The 18934-nt window shown below is 37.7% G+C and overlaps 1 protein-coding gene across 7 annotated transcripts in view; it reads right to left on the bottom strand.

The window, feature by feature from the left end:
* The window catches only part of Arhgap6 (Rho GTPase activating protein 6), a 508986-nt gene that overhangs the window by 81991 nt on the left and 408061 nt on the right, over positions 1-18934 (bottom strand). For all 7 annotated transcript variants that reach the window (XM_050121031.1, XM_050121029.1, XM_050121028.1 and 4 more), the window contains one exon: positions 10371-10530. In XM_050121031.1, coding sequence (XP_049976988.1) covers positions 10371-10530 — 160 coding nt within the window. The remainder of the gene's footprint in view (positions 1-10370; positions 10531-18934) is intronic.

The raw sequence follows: 18934 nt of genomic DNA, 5'->3' as shown, positions 1-18934 counted from the left end.
TAAAAAAATTAAAAAAAATAAATTCAAAAATAAAATAAAATAAAATATAGAGTAAAATAAAAAAAAATAACTCTCTTAGATAGAGTAACTGGAAAGATGACACAATTGTATAAAAATTTAGACCAATTTCTTCCCCATCACCTGGATGCAGAGCTAGATGATATCATTACCAAATCAATGTTTACCTTCTTTCCTCCACTCTCTCTAATTCATCCTTGCCCCATTTTGTTACTTCATGCCTCCTGGGATGATTCTTCACTCCAGCCTCGGCAAAACACTCTATAAATTCAAGCTAATCCCTAGGATATAGTCCTGATTGCCAGTACCCAGTTAGGAACCTGAAGGTATTTCAGTTCTTGGGCGTAAGAAGGGAGAGAAGTCTACTAGGGGGACAATAGTGGAAATGCTTCTCCCTTCTTAAAAAAACCCTCCCTGGGAAGTCAGTACCCTTCCTGATCATTTGATGCTCCTATAAGCATAAGAATGCCAGAGGTTGCTGCAGCCATTCCAAGATGATGAAGAAAGTCAGCGGAGCAGCAAGGGGCTCCACTGATAACAGCAACAATAGAAAGCCACTCAAGACGTGGAAGTAGCTTATCCCTGGACTCTTCATGAAGTTAGATACTACTTTAAACGATTTCTAATTGAGCTTTTGTAACTTGTAAATAATGAATCTTAATAGGGGGAGATCTTAATAGTGGGAGTTTTGTGAGTTTCTACTTCTAGGCCCATCAGACATGTCATGCCGGGTCTACTTACACAGATGTTTTGAATTTGTGTGTATTTGACATATGGTAGGTAGAAGGAGGGAGGTCAGATTGCCAATAAATCTAAATCTATAAATAGGCAACCCTTTTCAGATAAATGTTTCTATCTTGCCAGCCATAAAATCAGATAGTACTAATAAAATCATAATTAATCCATATTGGGGATTATCTTTTTATTAAAATCATCTATTCAACACACTATTAATATGTCTATAAATATATGGCACACTACTTACATATATATGAGTATATGGTGACATTAGTTGCTTAAGAAATTCATTAAGCATTACTTTTGTATTTAGTTCTACTAAAGAAGTGACTATCTCATTTTGGAAAAAAAAATCTATTTACATGTATAAACACTAAAATCTGAGAATATAAAGTTCTCACCATTCAAAACCACCCAATTACAAAATCAAATTCAAATAACGAAGAAGTTAAACTGAATAGAATAGGATAGTTGAACTACTCAGATAGTAGCTATGAATTACTATATCAAGTTAATAGTAACAATTTAAATCAAAGGTTGTCAAGACTTTCCTTTTAAGGTCAAAACAGTAAACATATTTTTAACTCTGTGAGCCACCCAGTTCCTGTTGAACCTACTTAATTCCATCATTGTAGCCTTAAAATGAAGTCACAGACAGTAAAGGAATGAATGGACATGTCTGGGTTTTAATAATAAAACTTTATTTATACAAACAAGCATTGAGCTGGTGGCTCATGAGCTATAGTTTGAAACTCTTAAACAACAAGTTTTTAAACTTATTCTTCCAGAGTTTTCTCTTTGTAAACATCTTGTAAATACTAAGTAAGAAAAAATTAAATAATCTTGAGACTTTGATCTCAAATGTTTTAAAATGTTTAAATAGTTAAACAGCAATTAGTTTTAATGGATACTTATTTGATTTTATTTTACCCATGAACTCCACATAAGTATGGAAAATCTTGATCATATTTCAAGGATGGAGCATTGTTTGCAATTATCAAGTTTACTGTAGGCAGCGATCACAACGTAGAGAACAAGGCAGCCTTAGAATCTTTGAAAGATGCCAGAATATTTTAGAAACTTCAGTGATGAGAACTTTGTTCAAGATGTCAAGACTTTGTCCAATGGTGGGTGATGCTCCAGCACACATGTATAGATGTGTGTTATTGTGAACAGTAGAGACAAAGAATTGGTTGGAAAAAGATATTGTCTCAGAACATGAAAGACTATCTGTGAATACTATAGAACAAAGCATGTGGCTTAAAAAATCAGGCACCTGCTCATTACTGGTACTGAGTCATACAGGAGCACGTACTTGAGAACTATATACGACATGACAAAGGTCTTCAGTTCTTATGAAAAGCATCCAAGAGGAAAGTTACAAAAACACCTTCAAGAAACTACCTGTCATTCTTGGCCTTTAGTGGAGTATACAGAAGAGTCAGCTTCTTTCTAAATGGGGCTTCTAAAGGCAATTTGATCAGAGTTAATATTTTAATATACTTTATAGATTTGCCTTTTCTCTGTTTAATGACCTGGGGCACTTAGAGGACAAGGATAGCTTTGGACATGGTTAGCCATATAGAGATATGAAAATAAACCTAAGGTTAGGAACATACCTTAAACAGCTAGGGACAATCTGTGGGAGTGATCCACCCCCCAGAGAGTTTTCTATACTGCTTCACTTCTTTCTTTAATTTTCTGTGCTGTCCACAGGCGATAGGTAAAGCCCACAGCGAAAGATATCCTTTACCCTCTCTCTCTTAAGGTACATATACACATACATGCATACATACACACATATGCGCACATATATGCATACTTCAAATACCAAATATATACAGAACCAACACTTCTGAAAATATCTTTTCATATATATTCTGGGCATTACATAACATGTCTGCTAGACCTAAAAGTAGAAAAACACATCTTAGGGTAGAATCTGGATTATCTATTGTTAAAATGCACTTAGATAAAAATTATGGAATTCCAATAAAATGGTTTAAATAAGAACTCTTCATTTACTTTATAAGTAACTTAAAAACAGGCTAGTTTTATGCTTCATTTATTCGATGAATTTCCATATTTTCTTGCTTTATCTTCGGTGGGTTACATATCTATCTCTTCTGGGCTATGTACCAAGCTTGTTACTACTAAAGAGAGTGGGAAGACATATGGAAAGTCTCACAGGTATCGCTCCCACTGAGGGCATGGTTCTAGCCCTAGCTTCATTTACCTAGCACTACAGAAATAAAATGTTCCTTTTGGTTTACCAGTCCCCTAGAATCACAGCAAAGAACAATTAAAAGTTATCCACATTGATATTTTTCTTATTTTCCTCCCGATTCCCTGTTCTCCCTTCTATTTGCTTTCTACAAATGTGTGATGGTCAAACTGTAGGGCATAAATCTACATTGAACCAGGAAAATGTACGTTAGGATGAGACACACAATTCAAGAGAAGTGGATATTAGAGAACTCTATAAGAAGTAAGTATTTAAGTTTATCTGTGATAGAGAGAGCACTGTTTGGTTCATGTGTTTCCCAGGATGACATAGAGAGTGTATTTATTACTCAATGTAGATTTTAGACAAATGTTAAAATCTTTCTGTTCCAAGAGCATAAACTTAAATCTTTGGTTCATCACCATCATCATAGACTGTTATCTAAATGGGTTTCTTCTTTTGTAGTAAATAGTATTATAAACCATTTCAACAGTGAGATAAGTAGGCACCAGGAAACATTGAGACTGTTTTTTTTTTTCCCAATAAAGTAGAAGCTTCATGGTTGATGATTACTCTGGTGGTTTTAGGTGTGATAGAACAGTGTAGAAATCCTGAATTAAAGAAAGCAAACATAGGCTCATGACTATAATTAAGATGAGATATAGGGTTGAGGGCAGATGCATGACAAAGTGATAGAGCAATGTTGACAATGATAATTATGCTGATGGATATGGATAGCTTTTATGGAGAATGTATGAGATGCCAGGAGATGCTTTCAACTCATTGTGGTTGTTACTACATTTAAACCTCACATTAACCCATGAGACCATCAATTAAAGTTGGAAAATGAGTACAGGGCAAATCTACAGGAAATCATTAAGGTAACTTCAAACCCATTCCTGAAGATATTAGGGAAGAAGAAAGAAGGGTGATAGATTTTTTTTGCAAGGGTAGGGAAGAGTAAAGGGATAAGCTTAACTTTAAAGAATAGAATGCACACATTCACTCACTTCTCACAGACTTACAGGTGTACTGTGCCCTGTATCTGGTGTTCTAGATTCAAAGGGAAATGATATATAGTCCAGTCCCATGAGAAGTAATGAGCTTCTGTGGGAGGACCACAGAAAGGATGGTGGACACAAAGAAGGCACCATTAGTTCCAAGACTCCTTGCAGCAGAAACCCTCTTTGAGGATTTCCAAGCCTAGAAGTCATACAAATTTGGTAGTGCTGATTCCTTTGGATTTTTTTTTCAGATTGTGGATTCTGGTCCATGATACAGGTTGGTTTTTATGCACACCAGAAATTTCTAGAGGGAGATTGAACACATCACACCTGGATGTTTTCAGCAAAGATAGCATAACACAGGGCAGGAGACCTTTGCTATCCAGATTACTACATGACAAGCTAAGCCATTGGTTCTCAACGTTCCTAAGGCTGTGACTCTTTAATATGTTTCCTCATGTTCCAGTGACTTCCAACCATAAAATTATTTTTGCTGCTATTTCTTGACTGTAATTTTGCCACTGCTATGAATTGTAGTATAAATGTCTGTGTTCTCTGATGATCTTAAGTAACTCCTGTGAAACGATTGTTAGACCCCTAAAGAGGGCACAACCCATAACTTGAGAACTACTGAAAGAACTTTTCTTCTCTTATCTACCATGTTACTCTAACTTTCTAAATCAACATGTAAGTCACAAACTGAAAGCAGCCACGGTATTCTTGGCATACCAAGAACACACATTTTTGTTGTTTCATTGAGTTGCTTATTGGGTTTTGTAAAGGATAATGACAAAGATATGCTTTATAAGGTGGCCAGATAATTGAGCCATTTTGAGGTGTTACGGTGCTTTTTTAAAAAAAAATTGGAACAGTCTTTATTAGACTATTGTCTTCAGATTCTTAAACCATTAACTATTTAATATCATTTTTAAAACTCATAAGCAAAAGCTTTCTCAATTCCTATACCAGATATTAACTGAAACAAGAATGAAAGGAAATAAAAATTACAAATTAAGCAAATTAATTTAAGAAAATGAATATGCAATTTATTTCTTATGAAAGGATTTCTATTTAAAAACTTAAATACAATGAGGTTAAGCCACCCCACCTACGGTAATATCCTATACTGATTGTGGAAAAAAAAATCACTTAGTTCCTTTCATTTTACCTTCAACTAAGCATCAACATTTTTTTCCTATAAAGGCTCAAATAGCCATTATTACTGCACATAAGATATGGTTTTGTTTGATAATAGTATAGATTACTTGTACAAAATAAGGGGTTTCATTTTGCTATTTCCATACAAGAACATTATATATTTCAATCATATTTATCAACTCTGCTATTTTAGTTTTATTTTATTGGGCTTTTCTTAAAGCTTGGTTTTATTTTTTAATTAATTTATTTATTTTCATCCTGGTCATAGTTTTCCCTCCCTCCTCTCCTCCCAGTTCCTCCTTACCACCTCCTGTCTACCCCCATCCACCCCTCCTCCTCCATTTCAATTCAGAAAAGGGCAGGCCTCCCAAAGATATCAGCAAAACATGCCATATCAAGTTTCAATAAGACTAAGCACCTCCCCTTATATTAAGGCTGGACAAGGCAAACTAATACAAGGAATAGATTTCTAAAAGTCAGCAAAAGATTCAAAGGCAGCTCCTGCTTCCGCGGTTAGGAGTCCCACAAGAAGACCAAGCAACACAAATGTCACAAATACAAGTGTATTGTCAGAATCTGCCAATTGTGTGTGTGTACCCACAGAGACTAGAGCAGTGGTCAGATCCCCCTGAGTTGGAGTTATAGGCAGTTGTGAGCTACCTGACATAGGTGCTGGAATCTGAACTCAGGTAGTCTGAAAAAGCACTAAGCATTCTAAGCCACTGAGCCATCTCTCTAGTTTTTTTTATAACCTCTCAGCTGTGATGTGAAGTAAAAGCAGTCATGCATGCTATGCAAATGAATGAACATGTCTATTTTCCAATATAACTTAGTTTACAAACCTGAGCTGGGACTTAGGTTGGACCCACTCTAGTTCACTTGCCAACTCCTGCTTTGACCACTGCTACTAAGAAGCTATCAAATATTCATTAAACGTAACATACTACATGGTATTTAAAATCTTTCCATATATGCTTCCTGATTCTGCAAGTGAAATCTGTGTTATTTATAGACTCGTTAGTCTGATTAAAGAGACCCCGCAAATGTAGTGATCTGAACAGTCAGAAATCATTCCTGGTTGCTTCTATAGTGGCAATCCCTCTATGTCTGATAGAGAAAAACCTGATAAATATTACTACTGCTGGAAACTCTCTGATGAAAGCCACTAAAGATTTCTTTATGTTCTCTAGGCTTTTTTAAAGCTGCTGCATCTTAAATATTATATTGAGAAGCTGCAATCTCATTTTTATAAAGCTTATGAAAATGTGCATTGGTTATTTAGTATTTTTAAGCTCTACCAGATCAGTAAATATAAGGAAGGGACAGGCCACAGGATGCAAGAAGCTTGCATCTGTGTAGCTGCGTGGAGCAGAATCAACTTTTCTTGTTTCTTTGACAAATCTCCCTTGAATGATGCTTGAGCAAAAAAAGACATTTTTTGAAAGGCATCATCAAGCTGTTAGCCTCGCTTAGCTAATTCATTGAGTATATTAGATAGAACCAATGTTGTCAGAAGAATTGATGTGCCCTTTCAAATTCGAATGTCAAATTGGAATTCAATATTTTGTACCCCTATCAAAAGTGTATGAAAAACATCCATTTACCTATGAAATACAGTATCCAACTTTTTGGATCTGTGACAGTTTGAGAAAACAATCTTACTGTTGAGCTTGTATGTCTCCAATAAATATAATGGTGCCTTTTAATTCGTTTATATTTATTGCATTTTTCTGTGAGCTGCGTGTAATTTATTTGCATTTTATCTAGATTTGTTTACTTCATTTTAAGTTATCAGTTAACATCTAATTCAGCAAATGTGTGATGAAAACTGTATGTATTTATTTGGCACACAAATGACTCTATTTTTAAGAGTAGAATGCACGAGCAAGTCTGCATGCACATGCGTATGCTTGTATGTGGAGGTTAGAGGTTAGCCTTGAGCATCTTTCTCAACCACCCTCATCCTTATTTTACTTTTTAAATACAAGGTCTCTTCCTGAAAATGGAGTTCATATTTGCCTAGATTGACTGGCTAGAAAACTCCTAGAGTCTTCTTGTTCATGCCTCCTCGACATTATGCCTGACTTTTATATGGGTAGCAGGAGTCAAATCCAGGTTTTCATGATTTTGAGGCAAATGCTTTACCTACTGAACCATCTCCCCAGCCCTCTGATTTTTATGTTATGGGTTTTATTCCTCTCTGTGTTTTCTGAGTGGTCCCTTTATAATATAACGATATTCCCTAGTGTTTTCTTATCCATTTATACTTTCATTTTTTATATTCAAATCTTTCTTTTACATCAACTCATTCTGGTCACAATCCAACTTTATTTCTTCAGTGATTGTCTCATTGCCTCAAAATAACAACATTCTATAAGTTGCCCTAATAATAAAAACAATACATGCTTGTCATATAATAGAATCTCATACATGTTTTGATTCATTTTAACTGTTATCTCCTACTTACTTACCACTTTTTGTGCATCAGTTGTAGTACGTTTTTAATTGCTTGAATTTCATGGCAAACTTTAACAAATGAGCAAGGATAATCTGTTAGGTTGATTAGATCTCCCTGACTGTATTTATACAATTAGAGACTTCAATTATCTTCAGACCAATTTTGTGAAAGTTCCAAAATTAACATTGGTGCTACTATTTGAAATCACATTCTGTTTATAGATTATTTATGGAATAGTTGGCATGTTTATATTATTGATTATTTATTTCAACAAAAAATGTTTGCTATTCCCCTATTTTGATTCAGGAGCTTGCTAGGTAGCCCAAGCTGGCCTTGAACTCACAATCTTCCTACCTCAGACATCTGAATATTGGTATTACTGACCACAGCAAACGCCCTAACTTCCATTCATATTCACTTAAACCCCATATTCTCTTATTTTAATGATTCCCTTGGATAATATTTTGGTTTTCTAACACTGCTGTTAACAAATGATCCCAAACTTAGAAATAAACAACTCCAATTTATTGCTTTGCAATGCTGGAGTTAAAAATCTGAAATGGATCTCCGTGAGCTAAAATCAAGGTGTCGGAAGGACTGAGTCCTTTGGGGCATTTCAGGAGAGTATCTATTCCAGTGACTTTTTCATCTCCCAGGGCCACATATGTCCCTTTAATTATGGCTCCTTTGTTTCATCTTCAAAGCCAATAGCATTTCACTTCTCTGACCTTTCTTCCACAATCCTTTCCTTCCTAACTACGACTGGGAAAGTTTCTTCACTTACAATTTTTTTGTGTGATTAGTCTGGGCCCTTTCAGACAAGGCCAGAGAATTACCTTATCTCAAGGATGCTACTGTACTAAATTTGCAAGATTCTTCCTGTCCTGTGGGATACTATGTTAATCATAGGTTTAAGATGCAGGCATCTTTTGAGTGTCATTGTACTGCAGATTATGCACACATTTTAAATTAGTTATGGGTCTTTCTCCTTTCGTTACACTCCATTCTAAAATTAATTGAAGGAGACTTTGATTAACTATGGCTAAGGGATTTAAATAAAAAATGAAGCATATTTATTTTAACAATGCTTAAATGTCAGGAAGTTTGTTTCACATTTGAAATTTCCAGCTACTAACTGCATATGGATCTTCAACTTCTCTGAAATCCAGCATTATTGCTGGTCCATTAGAGAACCCATTTCTTCCATTATTCTTTCTCTCTCTGAGACTTCTAAGACCTCCTCTCCATATTTACTCCTAGATAAAACTGCATCTGACTTCATTGGAAGAGCAGAAGCAAGATGAACTGAAATTCCACATGGTCCTCTCCCTTCTTCTAACTCACCTGAATATTTGCCCATATAACCAATAGTCATTATGGCTCTAGCCCAAGGTAAAATTCTCCACTGTAATTCATTGTAGGGGATTATCTCAGGGTCTCAATGACTTCCCAACCCCCATGAACCTCAATTTCTTCCTTCTTTCCGAAGAATTCTGAAGTTATAGAGTATGCCAGAGTATCTTTATCTGGGACCAGGAAGCTGTAGTCTCCACAAATCATCCCACACAATCACCCCCAAAAGTGACAGGAAACGGAAATGTGAGTTTGAATGGGTTTTTATGCCCAATGAGTCTCCTGTCTTATCAGGAATGGTATTATTTCTTTCGGTTCCAGACACTGGATGCTGTGTTTATTTTCCTTGGGGAATTTATTCTCATAGTGAATCTGACACTGTTTAGAACTTCTGTTTGGGGGTTTGCCTGGGGATTAAGAGGCCACATTCATCCTATAGATGTCATCATTGCATAGGTTAACCTACTGGTAAATGTCAGAGCCCTTGGGATCCAATCACATTCCTAAAACCATACCTCAGCAATAGGGATAAAGCCTTCAACATATGAACGTCTGGGGAACTTTAAGATAAACTATGACACACATGTATTCATGGACTTATTATCTAATGGATAAATATTCACAACATGTCTATCTTTCAGAAACTTGCTGTCCTCATTCTACTTTTGCTTTTATTTCAAACACATTAGTCAAAACTCCTTATGAAAAAGCTTACTATAATCTGCATAATGAATTATGGATTCAATTCTGTATTTTTTTGCTTCATGCAAATATAAAAACTGCCTTTACAGATTACGACAACCATTCAGAGAGAGACTTCTATGAACTACAAGAATTCAGGTGCCCCATTCTGAGCTTTAATGGGAACCAGGCCCTACGTCAAAACACTAGCAAGCAGGTGTGCCTGTGCGCAAGTGTCATAGCAGCAAAGTCGTGCCCAGGCACACCAGGAAAGACTGGCTGCAAAAGAAGTTCACATCCCTGCTATCCCGGATTCTCTGTTTGCATGAGCTCAAACCTGCAAGCTTAAAAGATCTGAGGCACTCTTCTCAGATGCTCATTTTGAAATCAAACTGAGATAGGCCCAGTTTTTCCTCCAGACCTTTTCGTTGATCCCTCGGTAAGCTTTCTCCTTGGTTAATGTCAAGCCACGAAGACTTTTGAGATTTTCTCAGTTAACTGTTTTTTGTTTGCTTGTTGGTGTGTTTGCTTGTTTTAACTAGCTGGCATGTACACTGTCCCGCTTGGACATGTCTTTCCAAACAGACAGGGATATAAGCCTCCCACCAAGAAGCTGTACTTTCCATTCTGTGTTAATGGCAGGCGTGAGAGGAATCTGCAGCCTGTGGCTTTGGCAAAGCAGGTGGCTGACTTCAGAGCCCCCACAGAAAGGCAGAACGTGTGAACAGGGCCTTACCTTTGGGGATGGTGATCTGACACCCCAGGTCACAGTCCTGCTGCAGCTGAGAATAAGCCACTTCCTGCAGCCGCGCCCGCTCCAGCTCCGAGAGGCTCTGGATGGGGACAGACCTCAGGCGCACGCTGCGGCCAGACATGCTGTTCCAGGTGAAGTCACCCTGCAGACCGAGGGAAAACATGAAGCGTTACACAGTTCCCTCATTTGTCACAGACTTCCTTCTCTCTTAGACAGTGACAAAGGCAAACACATTTCACATTTGTGTTCTACAGCTGGTTCTCTTGTCCCCAAACCGAGTTCTGTCTTTGCATGAATTTTCTTAGTTGGTTGCAAAAATCCAATTCGCTAAAACGACTCGTGGGTCAAAAACTCTCATCTGAAGAAAACCACGCGGAAAGAGATCACAAGGGGGCTATTTTTTTCTTATAGGTATATATAGAAACTGTTTTTTTTTTGTGTGTGTATTTTCATAACAGGAAAAACTGCTTGTCCTTGCTATCATGTGTGGCCCATATAGGGGACAAATGTGTTTTGAGAGAGTACTATGTATTATTGTTTGTGCCGTGTGTTTTTTAATCCCTCTACCAACTCACTGGGGTGGCCAACATTGTTTACTTTATCAATAACATAATGGCAGCATTGAATAAATTGTATTGCTAAATTATCCTATATAACAATATAATTTCTACTTAGTATCCAGTGGAATCTACTTCAGCAGTCCCCATGGATTTTAAAATATATAGATGCCCAAGACTTTTATTTTAAACTTTCAGTATTGCCATATATATCCTCTTGAATGATTTGAATAATTTCTAAATTTCTTTTACTACCTAGCACAATTTAGATAATGTATAAACCATTGTTACAATCATGTATCATTTAGAAAATAATGGCAAAAGAGAAAGATTTGTACGTGTTCAGTACAAATGTAAGATTTTCATTTTAAAAAATATTTACTGCATGGTCAATTCTATCTGTGGATGGAGGTCCCCAAAACACAGCACTGGGATTGAACACATATGTAATATATTCTTAAGGAACATTATATCACTACGGTAATATAATACCAACAATTATAATAATATGGTACTGGTACAGGAGATGAATATCTATCTCTTTACATATAGGTTGAATAAGTTTCACAAAATTCTAAGGAACAAGCTAAAAGTATATGACTTTAAAGTCTATGGCAAAATAGTGACCACCATTTCTACTTATAGCACTTTCCTGAGCCATGGTTTTTAACAAAATAAGTACAAACAGATGATAAGTAATGATTCAACTTTATAGAGACATTTGATTCTAATGTGCTATACACCAGTAAATCTAGGCATGTTTTCCTACAACTGTAAGGGCACATTTTGTGTGTACATACACACCTCTGCTGTCTGAGGAGAGTGGTGCCTCCTAAGCACACTGAAGACTGGGAGAATGTGATGACCCATGAAAAAAAACTACTTCCCACTCCTCTGAAACTCACCATCCCTTGCTTCCGAAGAGGTTATTCTCAAATCATAGATAATAAACACAGTGCCATGGATTCAAAGAGGCAGCATTTCCTCCACAACCAAGAGGGCATTTTGTTGGTAGTAGTGGTTTTGACTTTTATGAAGAACGTCCAGTGGCTAGTAAGCACTCACATATTCTCAGCAGGCTTTGGGAGGGTGATGTGGGGAGAAGAATAAATTGGCAAATATACCCCCAAGAGAGTAGGCTACTGACATACCTGGTCAATTGATGAAAAGTACAAGACCAGTATATTCTTTTCTTTCGTCTGTCTATTGGAACATGCTCAATTTTAAGCAGTTAAGATCTGGGGACTCAGGTTTTGGTTGTGCCCCTAACCCACATCCACAGAGGTGTTATGTTGTCTGTGAGTTGCATTTTCCCCAGATGAGAAATCTTAGATGAGTTTGTGAGATTAAATTTTGCTTCACGATTGTTTGCTGGCATGTGCGCATGCGTGTGTGTGTACAGCCACAAGTGTGTCAAAGAATACTTGTGGAAGTCAGAGGGCAATTTATGACGATCAGTTTTTTTTCTTCTATTCTGGGGTTCCTTATATTGAACTCATGTTCCTGAGACAGTATTAAGTACATTTACTCCCTGAGCCATAGTGCTGGCCTATGTTTGTGCCTTTTAGATATGAGGTTTGGATAGCTAAGGAAACTGGTTTTTATCTAAGTGTCAAAATGAAACTACAGACCCTTTTTTTTTAAAAATGTGACCTGTAAAGGACTCAAGTACCAATTAGCTGAGATTGGCAAACCCTTTCTGTCAATGGTCAGACAGTAAATATTTCATGTTCTGTAGGCCATCTTGACCTTGTCTCAACAAGTTAACTGCCTCTCAGGTATTTGAGTAGCCATAGATAATATATAAAAGAATGCATTGCAGGATATTTCCATAAAACTTGTTTACAAAATTAGCTATGCAGGCTGCATTTGACTGGTGGCCTACATACAGTCTCCCAATCTCTCAACTATAGTTTCAAATGAAATTCACTGATCCCTGCTATCATATTTTGTTTTTATTTACTCTATCCTCCTGGTAAATTCAAACAATATTCAGGAGCATGTATATGGTAAGCACTGTAGTAGGCTTGAGTTTATTTAAGTGGCTGCACAGTCTTTGTCTTCAAAGAGTTAACTTTCATGTAAGAAGAACACAGTCTAGAAAGTACACAGATTGTGGTGTTAGAAATAAGCCTCACATAGCACATCAAATGCAATGGGTGCCGGAGGACAGAGCTGTACCATCTGCCTGCAGATCAAAGAAGGATTTGTAGATAAGGTAATGTTTTGATGGAGACTTGAAAGTTGACTAAGAGGGATAGGGGTTTTTTACAGCAGAAAGTCAAATTTGAAGCAAACACTAGTTGCGAAAGTTATGAGTTTGAGGACACAAGCTCATTACAGGCATCTGGAAGAATGGAAATAGCAGTGGGTAAAGGCCAGCAGAAGACAGGGCGTAAAAATTCTCGGAAGCCTTCAGTGTGAGCAATGCTTAGTAGATTCATTTTGTTTTTCTGAACAGGTAAAGGTCAGTATATCAGGAACACTGACTAAAGAGGAACACAACCAGATTTGCAAAGGAAAGGATGGTGCTAAGAAATTTCTTAAAGAAACCAAGGAAACAAGTCAAAGATGAAGAGATAAGAAATGCAGAGATGTTGGGCATCAGGGCATGACGGGGCATACATGTGAGCTTAAAACTGGAAACATAGAGTCTAGAGGATCTTGAGTTTGAGGACAGCTTGGGCTATGTATATATTATCCCCAAAAGCCAAACACACATAGAGAGAGCAGAGTAAGGAGGGAGGCAGAGAGAGAGAGAGAGAGAGAGAGAGAGAGAGAGAGAGAGAGAGAGAGAGAATGTCAAATTAGGCATTTTGATTCAAACTTGAAAAGACATTTTAATGAGCCAAATAGAATTGTTAGTATACAAGTATAAAAGATAAATGTGATTATATGTGATCCAGGGAAGACTTCATCTGTGGTACCCATGCCTACTCATCAGATCTCATGGAAAAAATAAGACATAAGCACAAAACTCAGTGATAGCACAAAATTACAAAATCATTTTCAGAACAATTTAATGAAAAGGAGATGTGTGTGTGTGTGTGTGTACGTGTGTGGCACATTGTGTGTTTCACTTGTATGTGTGTTTGATACCAGGAGGGACACTACAAATTATCTCCTAAAGCACAAAACACTTTGCCATAATAAATGTCTATCTGATTCAAAATACTAATAGTTCAGAGGGTGGGTAACCCTGACAGAGTACACATTAGGCCTGCTGTTAAACTTAAATTACAGAGAATCCTCTTAAAATGATGGTGTCAGGAAATCCTAACAATCATTTATACATTTTGTTTATCATCAGAGGCACAAACTATATATTTTATGCATCTTATGTAGGACTCTGTATATTATGCACGTAAGTAAAACCTTAGGACCTATTTTTGAACCAGCCTCAAGAAATGCAAATGCCACAAACCAATTTATAAAAGGCAAACAAAAGTCTCAATAAAATAGAATTTTGATTAACTGGAGAGCAACTCACCAACAGCTTTAACTAGAGAGATATCTTTTTCATCAGAAGTGTATGTATCAACATTTAGGCAAAAAGAACTAAAAGGCAAACCCCAAACCCAATATTTATGTTTTATTCAGAAAGGTCGTTCTTCTGAGCCAGTCTGTGTGCCTTTACAAACAGACTTGATTTTTCCATGAAATAATATTGATTGAAATAATTTTGGTTTGAGCCTACACCACACTGTTTTGTTATGTGTTTGGGCTTGGACTCTAAATTGGAGTATATCTCTTTAACCACACCCAAGAATAAACTGTCCAGACCAAGAAGGCCAGAAAAGGATTGGTGTAGGCCTGCTCAAAATATTTTCTGTGGACCCAGTATTTCAGAATCAGCGGGGGGCAGATTATCACTATCAAACTTGCACGTTCTTCAGCTTTAAGGCAGGCTTCAAAATTTAAGGTACCAAGCCTCGGGGCCAACTATATATGAACTTTATGATAAGACTCTGAACATCCTTGAGCCTCATCTTTCTCAACAGTGCTTGAGGAAAGAGGAAGAATTAACTCTCAGGCATGTGTGGATCACACAAGACAATGTAAATGAACTTCTTGTGGAGGGCTTATTAGCTCCTGACAGGCTGTGAATAAGTGGTAATTTAAGTTATAATTAATATTAATCATCACTCTAAATTTGCATCTCCACCTGAAGCCTGGCAATTTTAGTGATATGAAAATCTCTTAAAAGAAACGTGTGCTGAATTTCTGAATAAGTAGTTCCACTATTGGTTGGAGTGGATTTCTGTTTTCTAGGTGCCGGTTGAATCGTGGTTTCTTGAAGGCAGGAAGCCCAAGGTAAGCTTAGGAACTAAAGAATGGTCTGTCATTTAGATCACATATTTCACGAGTCAATCTTTTCCATTTTTCCTAAGGTGCCCAGTGTTGTGTAATAAGCATTAGCAAAGGCGCTCTTCCCGGTTAATCACAATGCACCACTGAAGCAGAGCGTAAGTTGAAATACCAAGCCCAATAACCAAACGCTTTCTGAAAAGGTCTGCCTTGATCTTTATAACTCCAAAATAAACACACCACAATGACAGGAAAATTCCTTCTTTGTGAGCACCTGGGTAAAGCTGAGAGCGTTTGTATGATTGTTACACCCCTGGCTGGACTCACCAAAGAGACTGCTCTTTTATGTACTTACCAGGAAATCATCTTTCAATTGTCTTCTCCTGACTCTAGTTACTCCTCAATACACTTTTCGTTATGGGGCTTTAACACCTCTACTATGTCACACACTTTTCAAAATGCATTGAGACTGGACTTTTGAATAAAAATGCTCTATTTTTATCTTGAGCAGGAATTTCAGAAAATTAGAAACAGTTTATAAAAACAATAGCATACTTTGAACTTTTGCCTTCCTATATTACGGTTACTTGAGAAGTGTCCAAGTCCAAACATGCAACAAGTCTATCTTGTTGCTTCAGCAAGCATCAGCTGGGGAATTCTATAGGCCAGGAACTCTTCAAGGTACTTAAGATTCATTAGTGAACAAAAGAGACAGCTGATAAACACGTACAATGACTGGTAACTCACAGGAAGTTTCAAGATGATAAGCACTAGACAAGCAGGCAGGGCAGGGCAGAGGAAGGAGGATTACTGTGGGAGCTTTTTGGACATCTTGCCTGGGAACACCGGATTTGAGAAGGCACTTATGGAGATGGTAAAATAACCAGGCAGAATTCAGGAGCCCAACATCCCATTGGTTGACATGGATTAGTTGCTAAAAGCAATACCTTCCTAGACTTGGGTCCCAATTTTACCGCTTGCCTGTCATGTGGGTTCTTAGCAAACAACTTGCACACCCTGTCCTTCACTTTTCTCATCTGTAAAATGGGAATACTAAGTATTTTGCTTGTAATAAGTTGACTAGGCAGGAATCAGCAAGCTGCTGCCCATGAGTCAAATCTGAAAGGTTTCCTGGAGCACAGCTGCCTTCACTCACTCAGGGATGGCCTAGGCCAATGTCCAGGCTTCACTGGCAGGTCTGAACAGCTTGCAATAGAGACTTCTAGGTGCACAGAGCTGATTAATTTTATTTCCTAGCCCTTCCAGGAGACATTAGCTGACCACTGCACCAGTTTAAATGTATTGAGGTAGTTTATGTTTAGAATTAACCCATTGGAGCAACATTTTCTAACTCCAAGACTGTACACAATATTGTACAACTATTCTTTGGAATATATCCCAAAGATCCCGTAAAGAAATCATACAAGATGGTTTTAGCTGAGATACTGCAAACATATAAACGGTAGGGTGAAATACAAGGGCCTTTCTAGGGCCATCAACTGGTGAGATAGGTCAGTGGGAAAAGGCACTTGTTGCAAGCCTGAAGACGACCTCAGTCATTCTGAACCCGCATGGTATAAGAAGAGAACCAACTCCAACTGCATGTCTTCATACCTCCACGGGCATGCCATGCCATGTACAAGAACACATGTGTGCACACACATATAAATAAATATGTGAAAAAGTTAAAAGAAATGGTCATGTGTGGATTAGTGATAAACCCAAGAAAAAGAAACAAGCATTGTCAAACCTGGAACTGCACTAACACCATCTGGGAAAAATAAATGTCATGTACATATTTCTTTGCAGGAAAAGCCTTGCTAATGGCTAGCACAGAGGGGATACATTGACATATTCAATGCCCTTAAGCAAAAAGATGTCAGACCGAAAGGCCATTTTCACTTCTGAATCTCTCCAGTTGAGCCGTGAACTTGTCTAGTACCCATAAATTCGATTCTTAGTTTTAAAAGCTTTGCTCAAATCACGGAAGCAAAATAGCCTGCATGGAACACAGGCTGTAGAAATAGCAATAACCTGCCTGGATTAGAAATATCTCACAACAGGGGTAACCTTCAACAGTTCTTCTTGCCTTTTCATAATTGAATCAATTGACCCCTAGCAATGAATTAGGCCTTGAAAATTCTGCTCACAGTATACATGGTTGATTGGCTACGAAGTTCTTTATGTTATCTCACACGATGGTTGCAACATCCTTGGGGGGCAGTGGCACAATTATCTTTGTCTTTGTAGATGGAGAAACTGAGGCACAAACCTTATATAACTTCCCCAGATCATAAAATGAATAAATATCAGAGTTAGGATTTGAAGCCAGGTTTCAGAATGTATCATTTAGTCTGATAACCACTACTATACTTGCGTGCAATCATCTCTCAGAAGAAACCAGCCCAAATCCCTCACCTTACAAATAAGTAAATCAACAACTATTAGGAAAGTTACTCTTACAGCAGAAAAGTAGGACCCTGAACACTGGAGTTATGTTGTCCTCCTTTCTACCACCAAGCCATGTCAATAGCAGATTCTTCTGTTTGTTTTGTTTTCAAGACAGGACTTTGTGTATCCCTGGCTGTCCTGGAACTAGCTCTAGTAGACCAGGCTGGCCTGGAACTCACAGGGATCCGCCTGCCTCTGCCTCCTGAGTGCTGGGACTACTGGTGTTCGCCACCACTGGCTGGCTAGATTATTTATAGTTAGCTAACCCAGACAGTGTTTCCAAATCCAGTAGCTTAAGATCTCCCTTTTTGATTAAGTAACATGCCGATTTAGCATTAGCCTTATTTCCTGTATAAATTGCTCTCTGAAGTCTAGATCTGTCTTTGCCTCAACAGGTAAGATGCTGCAGTACATGCAAGAAAGTTGAAAGTAGAAGGTAACACCTCTGGCTGGGAGACCTCCAACCAACTGGTGCCTGGATCTTAGAGCAATCACAATAATGATGCTGCACCCGTTAATTGCAGAGCCCTCCTCCCTGCTGCAGTTCGCATATTTCCCGCTGCTTCAGCATCATCAATCAGTCTGGAAACGAGCTGTGCTCATAAATCTCTATCGGCGCAAAGCAGCTTTTAGCAGCCACACATCCCACATGCTGATCATTCACTTTTCTTCCCAAATCACAAGCTAGGAACGACAGAATTGCTATCTTATCATAATCATCTTCTGCAAAAGAAATAAGAGTATAGATATATAGATTTGGTGCTTACCCATGAATCCTATTCTCGGCGTCTGTCCTGTCCTCTCTAATCTAACCAAATTTAGCTTAGACTAGGAACTTGATTCTGTTTTATTACAAAAAAAAATAACTTTTTGGTGAAAAAAAAAAAGAATCTTCAGACAGAAGATCTTATCAAGTGTGAGAGAAACCACCCAGCTGGCCCTCTAATGACTCCAGGATACTTTTTGTTGCTAGATATATTCTCTACCCCATGAATCTTGGAAGAAAAAAAATCTTTTTACCAGATCAGTGAGAAGTTTCTGCTCCTTTTGAACATAGATAGGCTGTGTCACTGAGTATGTAAGTGAAATTAAGAGAAAAGTAAGGAGGGAGGGAGGGAGAGGGAGAGAGGGGGAGCATGCTTGCTGGGGAGGAAGTGGGAGGGCAGGACAAAAAGAGAAATTGAAACTGGATTTCTCCGCTTTGTATTTTAATAAGACTGTTTTGAAAAA

This window comes from Alexandromys fortis, unplaced genomic scaffold (assembly GCF_014885135.2).
Source record: "Alexandromys fortis isolate MF-2015 unplaced genomic scaffold, M_Fortis_MF-2015_v1.1 scaffold_192, whole genome shotgun sequence".
Classification (NCBI taxonomy): domain Eukaryota; kingdom Metazoa; phylum Chordata; class Mammalia; order Rodentia; family Cricetidae; genus Alexandromys; species Alexandromys fortis.
The sequence above is the reverse complement of the archived record's forward strand: the minus strand, read 5'-3'. Positions and strand labels throughout refer to the sequence as shown.